This window comes from Abrus precatorius, unplaced genomic scaffold (assembly GCF_003935025.1).
Source record: "Abrus precatorius isolate BTA unplaced genomic scaffold, Abrus_2018 Scaffold11, whole genome shotgun sequence".
Classification (NCBI taxonomy): Eukaryota; Viridiplantae; Streptophyta; class Magnoliopsida; order Fabales; family Fabaceae; genus Abrus; species Abrus precatorius.
Window position 1 is genome coordinate 3,122,527 of NW_020874303.1, and position 22,366 is coordinate 3,144,892.

Here is a 22,366-nt window from a genome sequence, read left to right on the forward strand (position 1 = left end):
TTCAATTAAAAAAATATAAATTATTTCAATTAGTTATTTTTATCAAATAACATTAATTTGTTCATAAAATATTCATTTTTCATAAAAATTAGTTTATGGTCTCTAAATTTCAAATGATAACATTAATTAGTTATTTTTATCGAATAAACTATTTCAGTTAGTTATTTTTATAAAATAACATTAATTTCAAATGCACTTTGATAGTGTGATTGCAACACTAACACACTAATGATGGTACTTTCGTGTAGGTAATGACGTGATAATATAAATTAAGAAATAGTAACATATTGTTTTTAATAAATACTTATTAGTTAAAAAATATTAAAATTTATAAAATTATAAATGAAAAACATTAAATAAAAAGTGAAAGTTACATATTTTTTTTGTGATTTTTTTTAATAAAATTTTGTTAACAATTTCTAGTTGCATTAAATACTTAGACAGAGAAATTTACTGTCTTTGACTGAAGAAAAATTTTCCTCTTATGAAGATATTTATGGTCTAAAAATAAAAAAAAATAAAAATTGTTTAAGCAATTAATAAATAAATTTTTATTAAATATTATATTAGAGATTATTTGAAAATTATGAGAAAAATGTATTGTTGCAAATTTTAATATAATTTTTTTATTTTACCAATAAAATAAAAAATATAATTTTTAATTTCTTAATCAATGCATTAATTTTTGTCTAAAATTATTTATAAATCTTGACACAGTAAAATTTTGGAATAATTAACAGATAGCATTAAGTGGTAGGTTTAGAATTTTTTTATGCTTACATTATATATTATCTATGCCTCTTAGTTGAGAAGACTCTGACTCTTTTTGTAATAATATAAAATCATTTATGTGTTAACTTAAGGCTTTGGGATATTTAATTGATTGAGATATGTGACATGCATTTAAGTAAGAAACTGGCCATCACCATAGCATTGTTCTCCACCTTTCGGTTTTAAAAATAGTAAAAGTTTTGAAAACTTTTCCTTTTCATTCTTACTCTGTTAAAGAGGAACTATTTTTTTTTTTGGACATACCATCGATATAAAAAGTTTTACACTGTTAATCAATTTAAAATATAACTTTAAAAAATTATTATAGTTTAATAATTTTTATTTACATAACAACTTATAATTAGATGATATTGTGAAAATTTTTACACTCTGAGAATATTTCAACTGAATTGAAAAAGATATTATAAAAAAGTATCATGAGACTGATATTATTCTTCTCTGTTTGATTCCTAAAATTATGAAGAATAAATGCTTATTGCTAATGCTAGTAGCAGCAACCAAATCTTTGATGTTTGTAGCACCTTCCCGAGATTCCCTAATTGCACTCTAGTCTGAAATTTCTTATTTTTTGGGGGTCCAAGTTCATTAATTTTTCTTTGTGAAGCTTGCCAAATGCCAGGTAAATATTTAAAGTGGATCAAGATAGAGGATCTTAGTCCCATTATTTTCTTTTAAACTAAAGTGAAGTGTTTTATGTTGACAACAAAAAGTGATTTTTATTAAAGGGCAATCACTATTGATCGATTTGCAACTGCAGGAAATCCAATTCCTTTTCGAAAAGCCTGTGATCTCCATGTAATTCTCCTTAGGATATGTTTGGATGGTTGGAGAAAAATAAAAGGAAAAATTATTTTTTTAATTTTAAAATGAGATTAAATAAGAAAAGATTCACAAATAAGTCAGAATGTTTATTTAAGAAAGAGTGAGTATAAAAACTAATAATTACATATCACCAAATATAGTGTGAATGGAGGAAAGTAAGAGATAAGAAGAAGAAAGAAAGAAAGAAAGAAAAGTAATTTAATATACATGATTGATAATGTGATAGAAAAGGAAAAAAGAACTAAAATGGATGAGTTAAAAATGAATGTAATATAATTATGTTGTGTATTAACATAGAATAGTTTATAAGATTAAATTGATTGAAGGACACAAAAGTTAGAGAGTAAAGTAAAAATTTTAAAATCTTATGAAATATCTGAGTCTCAAGAATGAAACTGATTCAAGTGATTTTTTATTTTTTATATGAAATACCAAGAAGACAAGTTTAACTTCTACATTTTTCTAGAAAAGCATACTAAAAAGAGAGATGAAAGAGTGATGTAGTGGAAGTGAGAATCAGCAACCAGTACCCCATTCAAAGTCTTTAAAAAAAAAAGAAAAAGCAAACATCTCCCTTTAACCTATACATTTACATTAATATATAATTACTGCACAGTTAATAATACATAAACAAGTGTAAAAGCAAGAATATATGAACTGGAAGAACTACCACCTGAAGAATAGAATTTGATAACTACTGAAATTTGTAGGCAGCAAAAGAAGAAACTTCGCGTTGTCCCCACGGAAAGCATCTCCAACTCATATATCTGGAAGAGCATTGAATCTGCTTCTGCATGTTTTCATTCAACTTTTGCAGCTTCTGATTAACCTCTGATTCAGGTTTCAGCTTGCAAAACCATTACAAGGCTTTTTTTTTAGTAAAAATGGCATTGGCAGAATCAACTCCATTTACGTCTTTCGATGATGTTAATGCTGCTGCTAGTGAGTTTGGTATGTCTCTCTCTCTCTCTCTCTCTCTGTATATATATACACACACGCACATTAAGTGAGAGCGTGAGATGTGACAGGAGTTTATCTTAGTCATATAATAGGTAAGATGTTTTAATTAGTTTTAATTTTAATCATTCATTTTAATTTGTTGAGTTTCAGTTTTCATACACTCTAGTCTCTTTTTATATGATTAAAAAATACTTTGTTTGCCTTAGTAAATATAGGACTATGCTCTTTGTTTCTCATTTTCCGTTAAAGGAAAACAAATGTTTCTCAAACAAACTCTGGGACTGGTACAAACTAAAACAAAATGTAAGTAATGAGTTTAACAAAACCCATAAATTAAACTACAACCTGGGAATTTGGTACCATTTGCTTTTAATGAATAAAAATTATATAAACTAAAATCCAAATAAAAAGAAAGATAAAAAGGGTCAATGACGAGAGAGAGAGAGAGCTCTATACTAGAGTATTGATAGGGACCAAAAGTCAGGCCCAAACAAATATTATAAAGAGAAAAGTCAAAATTACTGAAAACTGGAATGTCCAAAATCTATTTTAAACCTTAAAAAAAAATTGACTGGTTTAGATCCAATAAATGCAAAAGACTAAAGTGGCTCAAAAATAATTTAGAATTTTCTTCATAATTTTTGAGAATTTGAAGTCTAAACTCCTTAATTGAAAATCTCAACACTTCCACTGTTAAGCTTGCTTTAGATCATGTTATATTTTAGATATCCTTTATAAGAATACTTGATTCAGATGACATCATTCACAGTTTAAATTCAATTGACAACACATAAATATATGTTTATTAAGTGCTGTTTTGATAAGAACCATTGTAGTCTTTTAGCCATTCTACTTTCCTCTTTCATACAATCTCACACTGTCACATTTATTGTCAAAAGCTAGGGGATTCAACCACGGTTACTACCACCCTTTGCACATAGCAATACTAAAAGGTGATTGGAAATCTACGAAGGCTTTTCTTGATAATGACCCAAGTGCATTGACTGCAAAGGTCACCACACTTGGAAGAACTGCACTGCATGTCGCAGCTGTAGGAGCTCAATGGCAACTAGTTGAGAAATTGGTGCAACACATGCCACTACAAGTACTTTCTGAGCTGGACTTGATGGGTTGTACTTGCCTTCACTATGTTGCAATGGGTGAAAGCATAAATGCTGCCAAGGCATTGGTGGCTAAAAATCCTTCTCTGACACAGCTTACTGACTTGAAAGGGTTCACACCACTTGTATATAGTATTACCTCTGCTAGATGTAAAGAAATGGTGTGGTACCTTGTTTCGAATACTACAGATGAGAGACCTGGCTGTCCATTTTCTGGTCCTTCTGCTACTCAACTTGTTGCTTTGCTTACTGCTGCAGGATTCCATGGTAAATAAATGCTTTGCTGAATAGTATGTTGATATGTATGTGTATGTGTATGTGTTATAGGATTCCTGATCCATGAGAAAGAATGATTTAAATTTAAAATCTTAGGCCTGTTTGGTTTGAGATAATGTATTTTTTTGGTTATATTTTCTGTTTCTAAAAATAGCTACAAACATGTCATTGTATTTTCACTTTGTTTTCTGTTTTAAAGATTTTGTAAAGGAAATTATGAAAACAGCATTAAAAGAAGATTTGTATAGGGAATGGTAAAAATGAAAAATGTTGTTCTAATAATTTCCTTTACAAAACTTTGAAATCAGGAAACAAAGTAAATAATGTGTCATTTTTGTAATTATTTATGAAAATAAGAAATGAAAACAAAACATTTTCTCAGACTAAATAGATCCTCACTGTATCATAATGGCAGTAGAGTGTCTATATTAACAGCTTACCTCTTGATCTAAAACAATTGTTGACAACATATCAAGGAAGAAAAGTAGGCTGACACACTAATTATTTTGATGTTTTGGTGTCACACCAAACTATTAAAACATCCATGTGCACATTCTGTATCATGCTTTAGTATTACAATAATTATTAATTATGCTACTCACATAAAACACATTACTATTCAGATGTTTGTAGCCTGTTCTTTATATTCTTTTATAACTAATTTTTTGCCTCTCCCATGGGTAGATATCACTATGTATCTTCTCCAGCGCTACCCAAACTTGGCCATTCTTTCAGATTCAAATGGTAGCATTATTCTAAATGTTTTGTCAAAAATGCCCTCAGACTTCCAAAGTGGAAATAAGCTTGGGCATTGGAAAAGATGCATTTACCACTGTAAGTACCCTCTTTTGATATTATTCTCTTTTCTTACCATGCTTCATTGTAATACATTTCTGGCTTATGAAATTTAACTTTCCACTTCTTCAACTATATTAGGTGCTCCAGTGGAACTTGATTATTTACCACCAAGCCGTCAGCAATCTTATTTCGGAGTTACAATATGGAATGCAGTTCAGAATCTTGGTATGTTGTACTTGTACAGAATAACATTTCCAGATATTCTTAAGAAGTCTTAATTTGAATGAACTTTTCCATAAGTACTTGTAAGTTGTAGGAGAAAAAAATAAGAAAGTAAATCAAATCACAATTCTCACCTAAGTTAAAATCAACTTATGGATATCAATTTTTTAGTTTTTTCTTAAATTTTCCAAAAGTTGATGTGTACGAATTTAATTTAACATACAAGAGAAGTTTGACTCCTTTTTTCTCTCCTTATTTTGTTTCCCTTATTAAGTGCTTATTGAAAACTTTATCCACACTGGGCCTTATTCTCTTAGCTTCTCGTTTTATTTTAATGCTTTACTAAAAAAGTATATATATATAACTTCATTTCCAGTTCCCAGCATTAAGCTAGCTAGAGAGGCAAAGTTGAGACACCTATCTGCTGTGAGCTTGGTGGAATTCGTTTGCTCACAAGTATCAACCGTGAACAATTCTGAATTCTGGCAGTCTTTTGTGAGTGCGGACATTATTTTCAATGCCACATCATCTGGCATAGTTGAAATGTTAAGAATTTGTTTCCAGTTTTTTCCTGATTTGGTTTGGACTCGCTTGCCAAATGAAGGATTTGTAGCTCAAATTGCCATCCATAATCGGCAAGAAAAGGTTTTTAGTCTTCTTTGTAAGATGCCTATAATTTGCAAGTTTTTAATGTTGGCATTAGATGAATCACAGAACACCACATCACATATAGCAGCAAGGTTTTCTTCTTCTCAACTAGCATCAATTTCTGGTGCAGCATTTCAAATGCAAAAGGAGTTACAGTGGTTTAAGGTTTGTTTAATCTCATAACTACTTTCTTAGAGATTTTTGTGCTTCACTTCTATTAAGATATTGATTACATCATATACTATCCAACAGGAAGTAGAGAAATGGGATCACCCTCTTCATAAAGAACTTAAAAACCAAGATGGACAAACACCTTGGCAATTGTTCAGGGAAGAGCACAAGGCTTTGCTTGAAGAAGCAAAGAATTGGATGAAGGACACATCAAACTCTTGTATGTTAGTGGCAACTCTTATTGCTACAGTTGTCTTTGCTGCTTGTATCACTGTACCTGGAGGAAACAACCAAGAGAAAGGGTTTCCAATATACTTGTCAGATCGCACATTCAGAGTGTTTGTTGTGTCAGATGCATTAGCCTTGTTTTCCTCCATGGCTTCTCTTTTAATGTTTTTATCAATCCTAACTGCACATTATGGTGAAGAAGATTTTCTCAGGAGACTACCTGAGAGAATAATATTGGGTCTGGCTTCTTTGTTCTTTTCTATAGTAACTACAATGATTGCATTTGGTGCAGCTCTAGATTTGTTGGTAAGGGATAAACTAAAATGGGCGTCAATTCCAATTGCCCTTCTGGCTTGTATCCCAGTTGCTCTATTTATAAGGCTTCAACTTCCCTTGTTCATACAAATGATCATATCAACTTATGGTTCTCGCATATATCACTCTCAAAGCGTTTGGTAAGGCTTTTGTGCTGTTCCAGCATATGAAAAACAATTTGAAAGCATGGAAACCAAAATCAATATAACAGGGTCAACGAGGTTGACTCAATTGACAGGATCAGGTGCATTGGTTTTGGTTGTGGATAAGCCTATGTTGTCTCCTAATTTTTTCTTCTTATTTTGTATGAAACTTTGGGTGACTTCTATATGTTTGGCAGCTAGAGAAGCATATGTCTCATCAGCTTTGGAATTTGTTATTCTTTAGTGTGATATAATTTGGAGTTGAAGTACAGTGAAAAATAGATTGTGGCTTGTATTTACTAATTTACAGATAAAATCCTTTGAAGAGCTAATATTGTCTCACTAACGCTTGGAGAACCAGAACCGATTTGAAAGTTTCTCAGTTTATTTTACATGTCAAGAAGAGTGAGTTTCATTTGGTATGTCTCTTGATACTTTTTGATGATGAGAATATCGATGAACAAGACATGTACTGGGTTTGAAAATTGTACTATAACTACTGTAATTTGTTAGATCATAAAATACTTACTAGGCCGCAAAAACTAATGTAATTTATAACGTATGTTACATGCACAAACATTTTCTCACAGAAAGGTCAGATTTTAAATCTTCATTCTCCCAATGTTTACTTTTAATCTTATAGCTTTAAATTTCCAATGCATTCAAGGTTTTGTATATGTGTGACTCCTTCGGCACATTTAACATTTTTCAATACTTAATCCCAAGTCTACTTTGTTTGCAGATCAGCACATCCGCAAATAGACGTACTTTCCCTGTTTCACTTGCCAGCTCGCTGCCCTACAGATTGAAAATTAATTCGCTGTTTTAAATAAAAATACATATTTTAATAAAAACGTATGATTCAAGTTAATTCAAACTCACATCTCAATCATATTTAATGATTCAAAATAAATTTAGTTAACGTTAAACCAAACTAGGTTAGCCCTGTGATCCACCAGCTAATCTAAAATCCCAAAACCACGTTTCCAATTAATGGTTTATATTTTACCGAACAAATTAATTTAACACAGAAATTCGTTTTATTTACACTACGGTCTCTGAATTCCAAAATGTAAACTAGTTTGTTGAATTTAAAAGACACACGTCTACTAGTCCTTGAACACAAGGTTTAGAAACCAAAAGAACTACACATTTTATTTAAGAACTCATTGGACAAACAAATTTACAAACTAAACTGCAAATGAAAATAATTCAATAATTTTCCCTTTAAATATATCTGCTCTGTGAAATAACACCCTCGACCTTATTATATGCTTAGGATCTTGCTTATTCTGGCCATCAATCATGGTTCTGAAGCTACTTCGGCAGTTCAACAACTGTCAGGTACAAGCAAATGCGTTCCAAGATATGCATGATTAAGTACATGCTTGGTTTGACATTTATATTGGTTGAACTCACGTTTAATTGGAGAAAAAGTGTAGTTATGGACGGGCTTTCCATGCCTATAAACCGAAAATCTAGACATTCTATGATGTATAAACAAAATTAATGGGTCAACAAAATGAAAAACAGATAGACATCAAATTCAGGATAACACCAAGGTACTAAAATCAAATGCACTATAAAGTTGTAATGGTAGAAGTAATTAATTTTAACAGAACTCACTATAATTAAACAATACATGTTTCGGGCTATATTTTACACCCATATACCCCTCCCTCCCTGAGAAAGTAGATAGACCTCCTGGCAAAACTGATCATCTGATTGTCTGTGTTTAATAGCTTCAAGAAATTCTTATTCAAAGATGAGGAAGAGCGAAAATATCTTAAGCACCACCACCACCCTTGCCCTTCTTCCTCTGAATCTTCTTCATGTAAAATTCTAGCTCTTTGCCCTCCAATATGTACCTGAAAAAAATTCAGAAGAAATTAAGTGCTCACAGCCAGAACCATTAAATTTGAAGTTAGAATATTGTCCATTTGGCAATACTGTCAACCATAATTCATAATTGAAGTCAGTTTCAAAGACATGTTGCTTTAGATACAATGATAAAATTACTAAATTAAAAATTTCAAGAATGCATCAAAATCCAGATCTTGCGATTCCTTTTTACCAGAGTAAATCATAACCTATCTGGAAATCATGACACAACATGAGAGCTATCATTTAGGATGAGGAAGCCAAGGCCACCATGATTGTTTTAATCACTTATTTTTTAGCCCTATCAGGATTTAAATTCTAGCTCATCCATATATATGCCCTTGCAAATGTTATGATTGTTCTGACCACAAAAAGCAATTCCAGAATTACAATCTTATTGGGGTGCGGGAAAGCATATACTTGATATATCTCTGATAGTTATTCAGTAAAAGTGACATACCCATCAGCACGACCGCATTGGCCAGGTCGGGATGATATACAAGCCAAAAGGCAACCACCTCCAAATTGCTCTTCAATGTGAGGATCAAGCACCCGGTTCTGCTTCCGCTTTTCCAATTTTCTCAAAACATGGTTACTCTTCTTCATCTCCTCAGTTGCACCTTCAACATCCTGTTAAAAAAGAAATATTGATATGTAAAGAAATAATCTAAGGTTATCAGTCAGTCAAGTAAGAAACAACTATGGAATATTTTTTTAAGAGAAAAGCTACAATAGATTAAAAATGACGATAATCTTATTCTAATTTTCAAGTATAAACTATTTCATATAGCATAAGCGACCTGGTTTCAGAACTCACTTTAGAGAAATTTTATTCTGCATTGAAACTTTATACCCCTTAAATAATTCAAAATTAACAATTTCATATAGAGGTTTAGTGGAGCATTCTAACCAAATAAAGTTCACAATTCACATACTGATAAAACTAAGCAATGAAACTAGATGAGATAATTAAATTGAATTAGAAGAATAATCCACACACAAAAGCAAAGGATGCAAGTTTCCAAATTCCAACAGCCAACATTGGCAAAATCTATTCCATGAAATCTCAAGCACATTGTCAAACTCGGAAAGCATTCAAAAGGGACAAAATCAACTTGTTGTACCTCCCCTTCCTTCTTGGCAGAAGTTGCACTCTTCTTCTTGCGCCCGAGGTCGACCCCGTAATGTTGAAGATACCATTGCTTAAAAGGTGCTGCATCAACCTGAACAATGGCACTCTTGACCAATGTCTGAGTACGAACCAACTCATTGTTGGACGCATTATACACCACATCAAGAATCCTTGTTTTGCGAGTCACAGCTTCACTCCCCCAAGAGTAGTTCCCAGTATCAAGCCTCAATGCACGCCACTTCACATTCCCACCTCGAACCCTAATCCTCCTAACAGTTTTGTTGCTTGATAACTTCGTGTTCGCCGGTTGCCTCCCAAGCTCATACCTTTAAACCAAAAAAGAAAAAAAAAAAAACCATTAAACACAATAATTATTTAAAGAAAATGATTTTGTTAATCTCTTCTCAGCCGAGCTGAGTTTAAGCATCTATGAATATTAAATAGTATACTAAATAATTTCTTTTCCGAAAAAAATTGACCACTTTCAGTTGCTTATATTCGACCCTAACAAAATAAATAACTAAAATAATTCTCTGGTTAAAATTAGAATTTCACTCTGCTAAACCCTTAATTTGTTAGTTACGGAAGTACTTAAAACTCTAATTTTGATTGAAAAATAATGTGGCAGTTAAGTTTTGTCAAAAAAATAGAGTAAAATAATAAAGCAGATAATACTGAATTATTTAAAATGCAATCAATTAATAATAAAGAATAATTAGTTAGAAGAATTTACTTTCTCTTCTTCCTCCAAGCTTTCTTCTTGCCACCAGTGGCGCGCCTCTTGTGCATGGAATCACGAGAGATACATAAATAAATTCACATGAATTAGCATCATCATCATCACGGTATGAGAGAGAGAGAGAGAGAGAGTATCCATTTTGTAAGAAGAAGAGAACGGTGGTGCAGCTCCGAGCTCCGGCTGGTCACTTCACCTTTTCAGGACGACAAAAAGAAGAAGAAGGGGTAGGGTTAAGAACTCATTGGGCTCCAATCAAGGCCAACTTTTAATTATAATAAAATGAAGCCCAATTTCTCTTAGAAGAACTTTTTGGGCTTAACACTCCCTTTCTTCAGGTAAAACAAATCAAGAAAGAAAAAGTAAATATATTTTTTTAACAATTTATTTAGGCATTTTTATTCAATGTAAAAATAAAATTGATTTTTATATCACTATATTTTTTTTACCATTTTTATGTTTAAATTTTATAATATATTAAATAATCTTACACAAATTAATTTTAAAAAATCATGTATAAATTACTTTAACTTTTAAAAGTATAAAATCACTTTTAAAACTTAAATTTTAAAAGGTAATTTACGAATAACTTTAAAATATACTAATAAATTTCTATTGTAATGTACATGTGTTATTGACAATAAATATTATATCTAACATCTAATATTTAAATAAAAGTTTTAAAATATAAATACTCAATATTTCATGACATAATAAAAAATAATGAAATCCTAAATTTTTTTGATTTAAATGACTGTTAAAAATAATTTTATTTAAAAAATAAAATTTGTAAATTATATATAGAAATAAATTACCCATACTTCTCAAAATTAAAATTTAAAAGTAAAAAAATAAAAAATAAAAAAGTGTACTTGTGTAACCAATAAGAAAGAGGTGCACGAGGCTCAACCAATCCTATGGGTTGCATAACATGCTGTCTTGTGGATGACAAAAAAAAAAAGTATCATGTGTACCTTGATTCCTTTTATTGCAATGAACATATATTGTTTGTGTTCCCACTTCCCAGAAGACACAAACCTTAAATGTTTGTTGCTTCCTAGGCTTAAAGTTAACGCCTTTGGGATTCTCAAGGATGGGATTCTCAGTGGCAGCTTCGTGGGGTTCCCATATTGTGCTGAGAGACACTCGTGCAACAATCAAGTGCCAATCATTTTGCACAACAGAACTCAATCATAGGATTGGCTTCAAAAGCTCAAAGCAAAAGACCCTTCAAAGAGCAATTTTTCTAAGCAAGCATGAGTCAATTGAATTGGATGAGAGGAAGAGCCCAGATGAGGTAACAGTGACGCCCTACTTAGCATTTACCATCTTCTTTATGACACACGTGTTAAAGTTAGTGTCTTTTGATTATATATGATGGGAATTAGTGAAAGTGGAAATCCGTTTCTGTTATGAGCTTAAGTTGTTCAGAAGTTTTCTCAAACAAGCCCTTAATTGAAATGCTTGAAGAGTAGCTACTAAATCAATATGTAAACTGTGGGGTGACAACTGATAGTGATAGCTATATTATGTGTCAGTTAATGTGTTATACTGAATGTTATTTATGGAAATTTTTCTTCTTTTACAATGTCGGTAAGGTAGGAATTGGTATTCTGGAGAATTTTCTAATTATTGATGGAAATTGATTACTTTTGTAGTGGAAGTTGTTGTTGTTGTTGTGAAGGATTAGGTTCTGGATAGGGAAACTGGAATAGACAAATGTTTAGGTTTTGGAACTGCAGTGAGGTTGGGTATTTGGCCTGAAACCTTTCAGAAAGTAGTTGCAAACAAAGTTTGTAAAAGTGAGACGACAGGGTCATTGCTGGGGTGTTAGTCAGAAGTGATAATTGGCGATAATTTTATGTGATTGCTGATGAATGATGGTTTAGCAAATTTATTCAGTTTCTATTGGTCGTAATTGTTGAAAATACTTGAAAGACAACGAGATTTTATGAATGAAATGCTTAGAAGAAGCCCAGAATTTCAATTTATATTGAATTACATTTTATATAAAAAAAAAGATGAATTTGGGACCGTGCGTACCTTTTTTTTTTTTCTTCTTAACCCTGATATTAAATGAAAAACTGAGTTCTAACAGAAATTTTCATTCTATGTTGAGAAAATTTCTCTGTGACCTTCCCTATGGTGGGCCTGGTTTCTACTAACATTATTTGTATCTACAAGGTTTCATGTTAGTCATGAAAGTCAAATTTTTAGTAGGGTTTTGAGTAGCTGTGGGCTCCTAGCATTTATACAAGAACTTGCTGATTTTACTGCCTTGAAGAGTTCCGATTCTGAAATTTGTTTTCAATTTTCATTTTCTTATTGTGTTTTTCCTCATTCCATTTGGTGGTAGTAAATATACGGATAAACCTCATTTGAGGGAGTGAGCGTCAGCAGTGTAAGATGCAATTTATGATAGACAGTGTTGCAGGACTTTGGGTATATTATATCTAGTTTGGACTTGAGCAATATATTTCTGGCCTTAATCAGGCAAATGTCACTTAAGGATTTTTGGACTTAACATTTCAACCCCTGGTGTAACCCTTTGGTGTTCTATGCAGCTCTATGAAGCAATAAAGAAATAATAAGTCAAGTTTTTGGTATACAAGTGTAATGGCAGGCCCTGATCCTACAAATATGAGTTCTCTAGAAAAAGCACTTTTCACAGACAGTTCTTCTCTGCTATTAACCTTTTTCCCTCTTGTCTAACCCAATATTTTTTACAGTCCTTTGGAATTCCAATAAATGTCCAGCAAACTGACTTCTCAGTTTTGTTTTTTTATTTTTTTTATACTATCATTATTACAGGTTCGAGAAGAGATTAAAAAATGTTATGAACTCATAAACAGATTAGGGAGAGGAGTTGTGTATCTGGGTTCTTCAAGGATGGGATCTGACCATTCCCATTACGTACTAGCACAAGGGCTGGCTAAAGATGTAAGTTAATTCTTACTATAGCTTCCTGGTTCTATTTTTGGATTACTTGCTGGTGGGTGGGTATTATATAAGATCTCATTTGGTTGTTAGCTAATTACACTGTTTCTGTTATTAACTATTGCGATAGTGACAAGGGTCTTTTTAAGTTTTGATCATTATTTCTAGATATCTTGCTGTGCAGATAGCAAATCTTTTGGATTGCACTTCTTGGTCAGGGGCTGGACCAGGGCTAATGGATGCTGTTACTCAAGGCGCTATGCTAGCTGGAAAGCCAGTTGGCGGATTGAAGATAGGAAAAGAAGCTATGGAATGGACAGCATCCTCCTTTCATCCATACTTACCATCAGAAAATTACCTCACCTGCAGGTAATCTACTGCCATTGCTCAATAACTTTTTGAGTTCGCTATTAAGATTGTTATAACTTTTGAGTTCAGGTTTTTCTCTGCAAGGAAGCATGGTCTGGTGGATGCTGTAGTGCGGAACGATTCCTTTGATAGGACTGCTGTTGTTGCCCTTCCTGGTGGAATTGGTACTCTAGATGAGATGTTTGAGATACTGGCATTAATTCAACTAGAACGGATTGGATCAAAGTTTCCTGTTCCCTTCCTGTTGATGAACTATGATTCATTTTATTCAAAGCTTCTTGACTTTTTAAATGATTGTGAAGGTTGGGGAACTGTCTCTGATGGCGAGGTTGAATCACTGTGGAAGGTTTGTAACAGCAACTCAGAAGCTTTGGATTACCTGACAGATTTCTATTGCATTTCATCTAGTGACAGAGAGAAGAATGTGACTAAATATAGCACATATGAATCTCCCTCCTTATAGAAATTTTGCTCTCCCTTTTTCTGAATATGTTATTACTTTCTCTGAAAAGCTTGAACCGAAGAATATTCTCCTCAATTATTGCAATCTTTCCAGTTTCTATGGTTGACATTTGGCATGTGCAGTAGTGAGTTCTGGTTGCATACAAAATGTATCTTAGGCTTTGTTTGGGGGCTTTATAAAAATTTATAATTCAATTAACTAGGTATAAACTATAAATTTTCAGCCATAACTTATAAACTTTCATTAAGTTTAATAACTACCAAACGCATTCTAAAACCATCAATACCTAAGGCCTTTGAACCTCCCAAACTTTTTCTTGCTTTTCTAATTTCAAAATCACTCACTTTAGCTCAAAGCTATATCTTAACTTCAACTCAAAGTTCATCTTGTTGTGGACATAAGAGTTGGAAAATATTGAGCAAAATATATGAACAAGGACTAGGATAGCCTCTTTAAACGAATAAAAATTATTCTCTCTATTTCACGTCTACTTGTTATTTTTATTTTTAGCTATTTTTAAAACTTGTACTATATTAGAAAAATAAGTATTTATTATTTTTATATAATAGATACTTATTTTTTTAATAAAATTTTATTAGTTTTATATGCATAAAAGCAGTCATAAAAACTACGTTCATACCCGTTTAAAAATAAATATATATTAACTTAATTAAGTCTTTATTATTAAAAAAATAGTTTTTTATTTAGTATCTCATTTTAAAGATTTTTAAATAAGTCATTTTTAGTTTTCTAATAAAATTATTTTTTTATAATTTTTATTTTTTAGTTGATTCCTTTAAATGTTATAAATGTCACAATCTTTTCATTTGGTTCATATAAATGTCATGAATTTTTTATTTAGACTTATTAAGGTAAAATACTAAATAAAATTTCATACTATTTACAGAGATCAAATAAAGTAAATAAAAACTATTTATTACAAAAATTTATGAAAAAGTATTTAAAAATATTTAATTAAATAAAAAATTATAAATATTTTAAAATTAAAACCTTAGTTGTTCTATTTTATTTTATTTTATTTGAATTCCGTATCTATCATGTTGAGTTTAAACGATTTGCAAATATAATCTCGTAACATTGAGGGGAAAAAAAAACCGCTTAAACAAAATTTTACTCCTTTTGTAAAAGTTGTTACATTTAGAGTTGGTTCTTAAAAATAATTTATTAAGATTTAGTTTTTAACAAATCAGACAAATAAAAAATTAATCTTTATTATTAACCTTTGATATTTTAAAATGAAACTTGAAATAAATTTTTGTTCCACATTAAATTTATTGCGTTTGAAATTAATTTTTTTCAAAAAATTGTTAGAATTTTACTCCCTAACAAATTGAGTAGATTTTTGTTGGCAACCTTTCTTAACTAAGAGTTGAATTAACTATGAAAGTTTCAAATCACTCACGTTTCAAGTACTTAGAATAGCATTAGTTTCAACTCACACTACATAACATGTGAAAACATCAAATTGAAACTTCATTGCTTAACTCAACGTATAACTAACAGGAATTAATAAAATGGACTAATTTTTATTTTCTTGATTTAGAGACTAAGTTCAAACGGAATGACGTAAGCATTTCCTATTCATTGCTCCATTATTTGCTTTAATGCAAATACTATAGCTGACAGCTAATTGCACATTGTGCATAATTGCATGTCAAAACATCGAATTGATTGTCACAAATATGCTTTAAACGTAAAATAACTCAAAAGTAGTTTTCAATATAAGTGGAGTATGTGATTTTTACCTTTTTTTTTTTTTGTAAGAACAGCTCTTTCTTAACTTTTGATTAAGAAAATGGTTTAACTTTTTTTTTTCGCTGAAGCAACTTCTCCATCAACTATTTGCAGCAGGTTTTTTTGGGTAAGCAAGCCATCCGAAAACTGCAAATGCAAAAAAGTAATGTTCATAGGGTAACATAAAAAATAAGTATAGCAAGGGACCCGTGCGATATTAATTGCATGAATTATTTAATTTATTACGTATATAAGGAACATATTTTGAAAAGTATGCAAACTAAACACATAAATAAAACTTATTTCACCTTACCTTGTTTTAATATATCTATATAGATATGTTCCTTGTGGAATTTTCTGTGATTCTATTGCATGCAAAATTGTTGTGTGACTCTAGACGGAAAAAAGGAAAACCAATTTGTGTTGCAATTGTCTATAAATATTCTATATTGTTGTTGCTTAAGTGGCCGATTTTGAGTCCGCTGAATCATACAATGACTCCAACTAAAGAAAGAGTTTGTTGGATGACTTTTACTAATGAACTATACATTTTTGTTCTTATTCCTTTCTGTTTTGTTCTCTTCCTGAGTAGTCTAACATTGGTCTGATCTCACCGGAGTTCTTAAACGAAGTTCGTAGTGATCCAAGATTTCTGCAAAAGAGAGTGCAATGCTCAAGTCAATAACAGTTGTGGAACAATTTTCGTTTTCTCTGTCTGTTTTATTTTTATTTTTTTTAGTAAATAACCATTTTAGTTTTTCAAATTATAAACCTCGATCATTTTAACTTTTGAATTTACAAAAGTTTCACATTAATATTTAATTTTACAAAACAATATTCATTTTAGTCTTTTTTTTTTTAAGAAAATGAAAATAAAAATTGAAGTAAAGAAGGATTATTAACATGAGTGATGTTTAAAACATTAAAGACTATAGTGAGACATGTTATCTCAAATAATTGCTAATAATATCCTCACCTATCTTATCCAATAATGCAAGTAGTTTAGAGATAAGACCTGGCTACAATACAGTACTCAGTATTCATCTCACAGTATAGCTAAACTCAGATGGCGGAAATGGCTGTGTCTCTTGCTGTTGATCAACTGCTTCCACTACTACGGGAAGAAGCCAATCTGCTCAAAGGCATTCACAAAGAATTTGCTGACATAAAAGATGAACTTGAAAGCATCCAAGCCTTTCTTAAGGACGCAGATAGAAGGGCTGTGGCAGAAGGAGAAAACACAGATGAAGGAGTCAAAACATGGGTGAAGCAGGTGAGAGAAGCAGCTTTTCGCATAGAAGATATCATTGAAGAATATCTGATCTACACGGGAAAGAAGCCTCATGATCCCGGATGTGTAGTCTCACTCAACAAGATTGCTCACCTGATCAAAACTCTGATTCCTCGTCACCGAATAGCATCTGAGATTCGGGATATTAAGTCACATGTTCGAGGAATCAGAGAAAGAAGTGAAACATATTCTTTTGAACGAGGATCAAGTAGTTCTGGAGGAAGCCAAAATGTCCAATGGCATGACCCTCGAATGGCTTCCCTTTTTGTTGAGGACGCTGAACTTGTGGGCTTTGAAGAACAAAGAGATAAATTGATTGGTTTGTTAGTAGAAGGTCCAAAAGAACGCACTGTCATCTCTGTGGTAGGAATGGGAGGACAGGGTAAGACCACTCTTGCCAACAGGGTTTTCAACAACCAGAAGGTGATTCGCCACTTCCATTTTCATGCATGGATCACAGTGTCTCATTCCTACAGGGTGGAAGGGTTGCTGAGGGACATGCTGCAAAAGTTTGGCAAAGAAAAAAAGGAAACTCTTGAAATGGATCATAAGACATTGATTGAAGAAGTGAGAAACTGCTTGCAACAGAAGAGGTATGTTGTCGTGTTTGATGATGTATGGAATCCACATTTTTGGGATGTTATTCAATTAGCTGTAGTTGATAATAAAGAAGGAAGTAGGATACTTATCACAACTAGGAGAGAAGATGTTGCAATGTCCTGTAAGAAATCTTCTTCTGTTCATGTTCATGTGCACAAGTTGGAACCTTTATCTGATGAAAAATCTTTGGAACTATTCAATAAGAAGACATTTCCTGATTTCAATGGACGTTGTCCAGATGATTTGGTGGAAATATCTTGTGAAATCGTTAAAAAATGTAAGGGCTTGCCACTAGCAATTGTGTGCATCGGTGGTCTTTTATGTTCCAAAGGAATAACTACTGCACTTGAATGGAAAAGGTTTAGTAATAATTTAAGTTCAGAATTGGGGAAGAATTCCAGTATATCTAAAATTTTAGGTTTTAGTTATGATGATTTGCCCGACTATCTTAAGCCATGCTTGCTGTATTTCGGGATGTATCCTGAAGACTATGCAGTTAAACCGAAAAGACTCATTCGACAGTGGATAGCTGAAGGGTTTGTAAAATATGAAAAGGGGAAAACCTTGGAAGAAGTTGGACAACATTATTTAACAGAGTTGGTTGGTAGAAGTTTGGTGCAAGTACGTTCATTTACCATTGATGGAAAAGTTGGTGCTTGTCAAGCTCATGACTTGACGCGGGAGATGATCCTTGAAAAATGTAAGTATTTAAGATTTTGTGAGTATATTGGTGAAGACAGTGAGCTAGTGTCAAGTGGAGGGATAACTCGGCGCCGATCAATAAAAACCACATCTGATGCTTCCATGGAAAATACTGAGGGCTCACATGTTCGGACACTGTTTTTCTTCTTACATGATATTATGCCTACTTTCTCAACCTGTGTGGAGAAACTCCCCAAAAAATACAAGCTATTGAAGGTACTTCATTTTGAAAATGCTTACAATTTGTTGTCCTTTCCCAAAAGTTTGGGAGATTTAATCCACCTGAGGTATTTAAGCCTCGAGTATTTAACCATTGGAAATCTTCCAAAATCCATTGGTAACCTCCAGAACCTAGAGACCTTGAATATAATTGGTACATACATCAGAATCATGCCAAAGGAAATCTACAAGCTTAGAAAGCTAAGATATCTTTCGGGAACCCAGCTGAAATTGATTCAAACGAAGGATGGTATTGGAGGAATGACTTCCCTCCAAACGCTGAAGAAGGTGAGAATAACCGATGATGATGGAGTTGAGCTAATTAGAGAGCTAGAAAAGCTTACGCAGTTAAGGAGCCTAGGCTTGACTGGTATTGTACCAAAACATGAAAGAGCTCTATGTTCCTCACTAAAGCAGATGCAACAGTTGGAGAAACTATTTATTGATTGTCATTCGTTTGATGATGTTATTGATTTGAGTTTGGTTTCATCCCCTCCTAAGTTTGTTTCGAAGCTTTCCATTGAATTGAAGTTGACTAAGTTACCAGAATGGGTTCAAGAGCTGCAAAATCTTGCAAAATTAACCTTGCGTTGCTGCAAGTTAACTGAAGATCCCCTGAAATCATTACAAAATCTTCCAAATTTGATGTACCTTAATATTGATTACGAAGCTTATGTAGGTGAAAGTTTGCATTTTCAAGGAGGGTTTCAGAACCTAAAGGAACTAATCCTAGGTCGTTTAACTGACTTGAATTCCATTGTCATGGAGAAAGGAGCAATGAGTTCTTTGGAAAGGCTAACCTTTTATGGTCTTCCCTTACTCAAGACCGTACCCCTTGGCATTCACAATTTAGAGAAACTTCAAGTTTTCCAAGTGAGGGGGAACATGTCTGTTCAATTTTCGGACAGCATTGCTCCTGATGGAGGACAAGATCGCTGGATCATACAGCATGTGCCCTATGTAAGCATTGATGCGCTCAGGTGATGGAAATCAAACCTTAGAAATAACTGCATTATGATATTCTTGGTATTGTGTACTATTTGCTCATAAGGACAATGTAACCTTTATCTAATTCTTAAAATCATTTCTCCATTTTCGAGTTTCTTTTTTCTTCTAGTGCATGGTCAAGTTTTGCAAACTTTTAGAGAAAGTTTTTATAGAGAAAAGAAAAAAAAAAGACAGTATGAGAAATTAAATAAAACTTTTTTCATAAATTATAACTTATCTTTTCAAAGTTTTAAGAAATTAAATAAAAGAAACTAGAAAATAAAGAAACATAATTAAGGATAAAAATGTCCCAAAGGAGAATAGTAACCTTAAGAAGCTAGAACACCTTTTGGGTAACAAAATGTCTTTGATTCAATTGAAGGATGGTCTTGGAGGCATGGGATCCCTACAAACACTACGTGAAGTGGAAATAGGTAATGATGGAGTGGAGCTAATTGTTGAGCTAGGAATTCTAAAGTAACTAAGGAAATTAAACTTGTCTGGCATTAAAGAAGAACATGGTAGTGCTCTATGCTCATCATTGAATGAGATGCAACACTTGGAGAAACTAGTTATTGTTGCACAAACTACAAATGAAGTCATTGATGTGAGTTTCATTTAATCACCCCCTAAGCTTCAAAAGCTTTACTTGATATTGAAGTTAAATAGGGTCGTCACTGTGTGTTCTACAATAGAAGTAAACTTTGATAAGCATGCAGGGTGGCGTTGTACAGTTAAAAAAGCTAAGTTTAAATTTCATGTGGCCAAAAGTAGGGCTGTCTAATGGATCGGATCGAGTTCGGGTGTGGTTGGCTCAAGAAATTCAGGTTAAACGGGTTGCAGTTTAAGCGGGTTAGAAAATCAAGTTAGACTAATTTGAGTCCAAAATGATTTTTTCACAAAAAATGATCAAAAATTTTATTTTTTCATTTTTTAAGTTCAATTTTAATTTTTTTTATTTGCATATTTTTTCTCCAACAGAATATATTACAGAATTAGAATTTTTGAAAAAAAATATATGATAAATAATAGATTAAAATAAATTTTTATATTAAAGTTAAATCATAGTTCAGTTGAAAAAATATAACTAAAATTATAATAAATCTAAATCTTACACAACAAATTTTAAATAAAATAAAAATAATCAATCTAAATCTACTTATTTACATGCTTTTCAAGAAGAAAAAATTAGAAATATTAATTGAACCCTAAATTTAGTACTCAAATATATGACTGAAAAAATAGAAAGAGATTTACTATATTTTAGGTTCAATAGCGACTAACTATGCACTTCTAGAATTCTAATTTTTTAACATTAATTTAATATGCAGTCACGTTAGTTTGAGTGTCAATCCCCTCACTTGAACCTAGGGATGACAATGGATAAAAGATTCGGTGGACACCTACAATGGGTAGGGTATTTATCCACTACATGAGATAAATACTTACGAATTTTAATGGGAATGGGTGCGGGTGTGGGTATGTAAGTACCCACCCTGCTCTAACCCGTACATATATATATAAAACTTTATTTTACAACTATATATTAAATTTTTATATTATTATACTATTTATATAAAGTTATATAAGATTAATATAAAATATATTTAAAAATAAAGTAAACCAAAAAATTTATTTTGTCTTATATTTTTAATAGAATAATTTATTTACTACTTTATATTGTTTAATTAGACTAATATAATTTAATTATTACATAATTGATATGAGATTGACTTTTTTAAAAATACTATTTCTATATGACACACATATAAAATAATTTTTACACAAATATTTTTGTTAATAAAATTATATTGATATTTAAATCATAAAGTTAATGATAAATAATAAATATATTATAAATATTTTATAAATTTTATAATCACTTACTATTAACGTAGGCTTATTATTTATTGATAATATTTAAATTATATTTTTATATTTTAATTTAAAATAATATTTTCTTATACAACATGTACATTGAATCTAAATAATATTAATCTTACCATTTAATTTATCAAAAAAGTTTTTGAAAAGATATGAAATATAAAAGGTAAGTTTTTCATACTTGATATCTACCACATGGTAATATTTTTTTGTTTAGGGTGCATTTGGATATATAGCTTAATTAAGTGCTCATTTAATAAGTTCTTTTTAAATGATGACTTATGGCATATATTTAATTGTGAAACTTATCAGAATAAGTTGAACATAACTTATTTTGAAAAGTTATACCAAGAAACTCATTGAAATTAGCTAAAAGGAGCTTATGAGAATCATAAATTACTTTCACAAGTCATGCATAAGCTCTTCTAAACAGGTTCAGTCATAAAACACTGTAATATTTGTCTAATTCCTAAAACATTTTCCTCATTTTTGCCTCTATTTCTATTTTTCTGTATTAATATTTTAAAATGATTCTACACTACTAATTAGAAACAATAAATTAAGATATTTCAAGGCATTGTCCCGGTTCCCCTTGAGTTTTTGTAGTTGCAAACTTTCATTGTAAATTGCCTTACATTTGTAATAAGGCTTTGTAATCATATTGTGCTCTGAATTGGTTGGTGCTAGGTAGGCTACTGGTGATATGGAAATTCGGATTCTCCATGATGCCATTTTACTATTCTTGCTCTGGCACTTAGTCCCCAAATAAAGAGACTACGTATGTGGAGTTGTCTTTCTTTAATAAAGGAGGAAGAAGCCTCTAAATGAACGAGTGATTCAAGAAATTTCCTTTTTGATTCAACTCATTTGTGGTGTATCATTAATGCTAGACGTTATGAGTTTATCTTTCAAAG

The 22,366-nt window shown here is 31.6% G+C and overlaps 4 protein-coding genes across 4 annotated transcripts; 3 read left to right on the forward strand and 1 right to left on the reverse strand.

Moving 5' to 3' along the window:
* The first annotated feature begins 2,332 nt into the window (after positions 1 to 2,332).
* LOC113854380 lies at positions 2,333 to 8,181 on the forward strand. The gene is made up of 6 exons (XM_027485337.1): positions 2,333 to 2,565; positions 3,474 to 3,962; positions 4,656 to 4,805; positions 4,908 to 4,994; positions 5,368 to 5,804; positions 5,892 to 8,181. The coding sequence occupies exons 1-6, from the start codon at positions 2,499 to 2,501 to the stop codon at positions 6,495 to 6,497; spliced, it is 1,836 nt and encodes a 611-aa protein (XP_027341138.1). The 5' UTR covers positions 2,333 to 2,498; the 3' UTR covers positions 6,498 to 8,181.
* Positions 7,629 to 10,450, reverse strand: LOC113854381 (40S ribosomal protein S8-like). Its single transcript, XM_027485338.1, has 5 exons — positions 10,383 to 10,450; positions 10,243 to 10,315; positions 9,502 to 9,835; positions 8,838 to 9,007; positions 7,629 to 8,364 (listed from the first exon to the last, which is right to left on the reverse strand). The coding sequence occupies exons 1-5, from the start codon at positions 10,384 to 10,386 to the stop codon at positions 8,283 to 8,285; spliced, it is 663 nt and encodes a 220-aa protein (XP_027341139.1). The 5' UTR covers positions 10,387 to 10,450; the 3' UTR covers positions 7,629 to 8,282.
* A 758-nt stretch (positions 10,451 to 11,208) lies between these two features.
* On the forward strand, positions 11,209 to 14,109 carry LOC113856115 (probable cytokinin riboside 5'-monophosphate phosphoribohydrolase LOGL3). The gene is made up of 4 exons (XM_027487793.1): positions 11,209 to 11,542; positions 13,057 to 13,185; positions 13,367 to 13,551; positions 13,621 to 14,109. The coding sequence occupies exons 1-4, from the start codon at positions 11,339 to 11,341 to the stop codon at positions 14,012 to 14,014; spliced, it is 912 nt and encodes a 303-aa protein (XP_027343594.1). The 5' UTR covers positions 11,209 to 11,338; the 3' UTR covers positions 14,015 to 14,109.
* A 2,612-nt stretch (positions 14,110 to 16,721) lies between these two features.
* Positions 16,722 to 19,758, forward strand: LOC113856206 (disease resistance protein RPM1-like). The gene has a single exon (XM_027487939.1). It carries the CDS (start codon positions 16,836 to 16,838, stop codon positions 19,563 to 19,565), a length of 2,730 nt encoding a protein of 909 aa, XP_027343740.1. The 5' UTR covers positions 16,722 to 16,835; the 3' UTR covers positions 19,566 to 19,758.
* Positions 19,759 to 22,366: the final 2,608 nt, after the last annotated feature.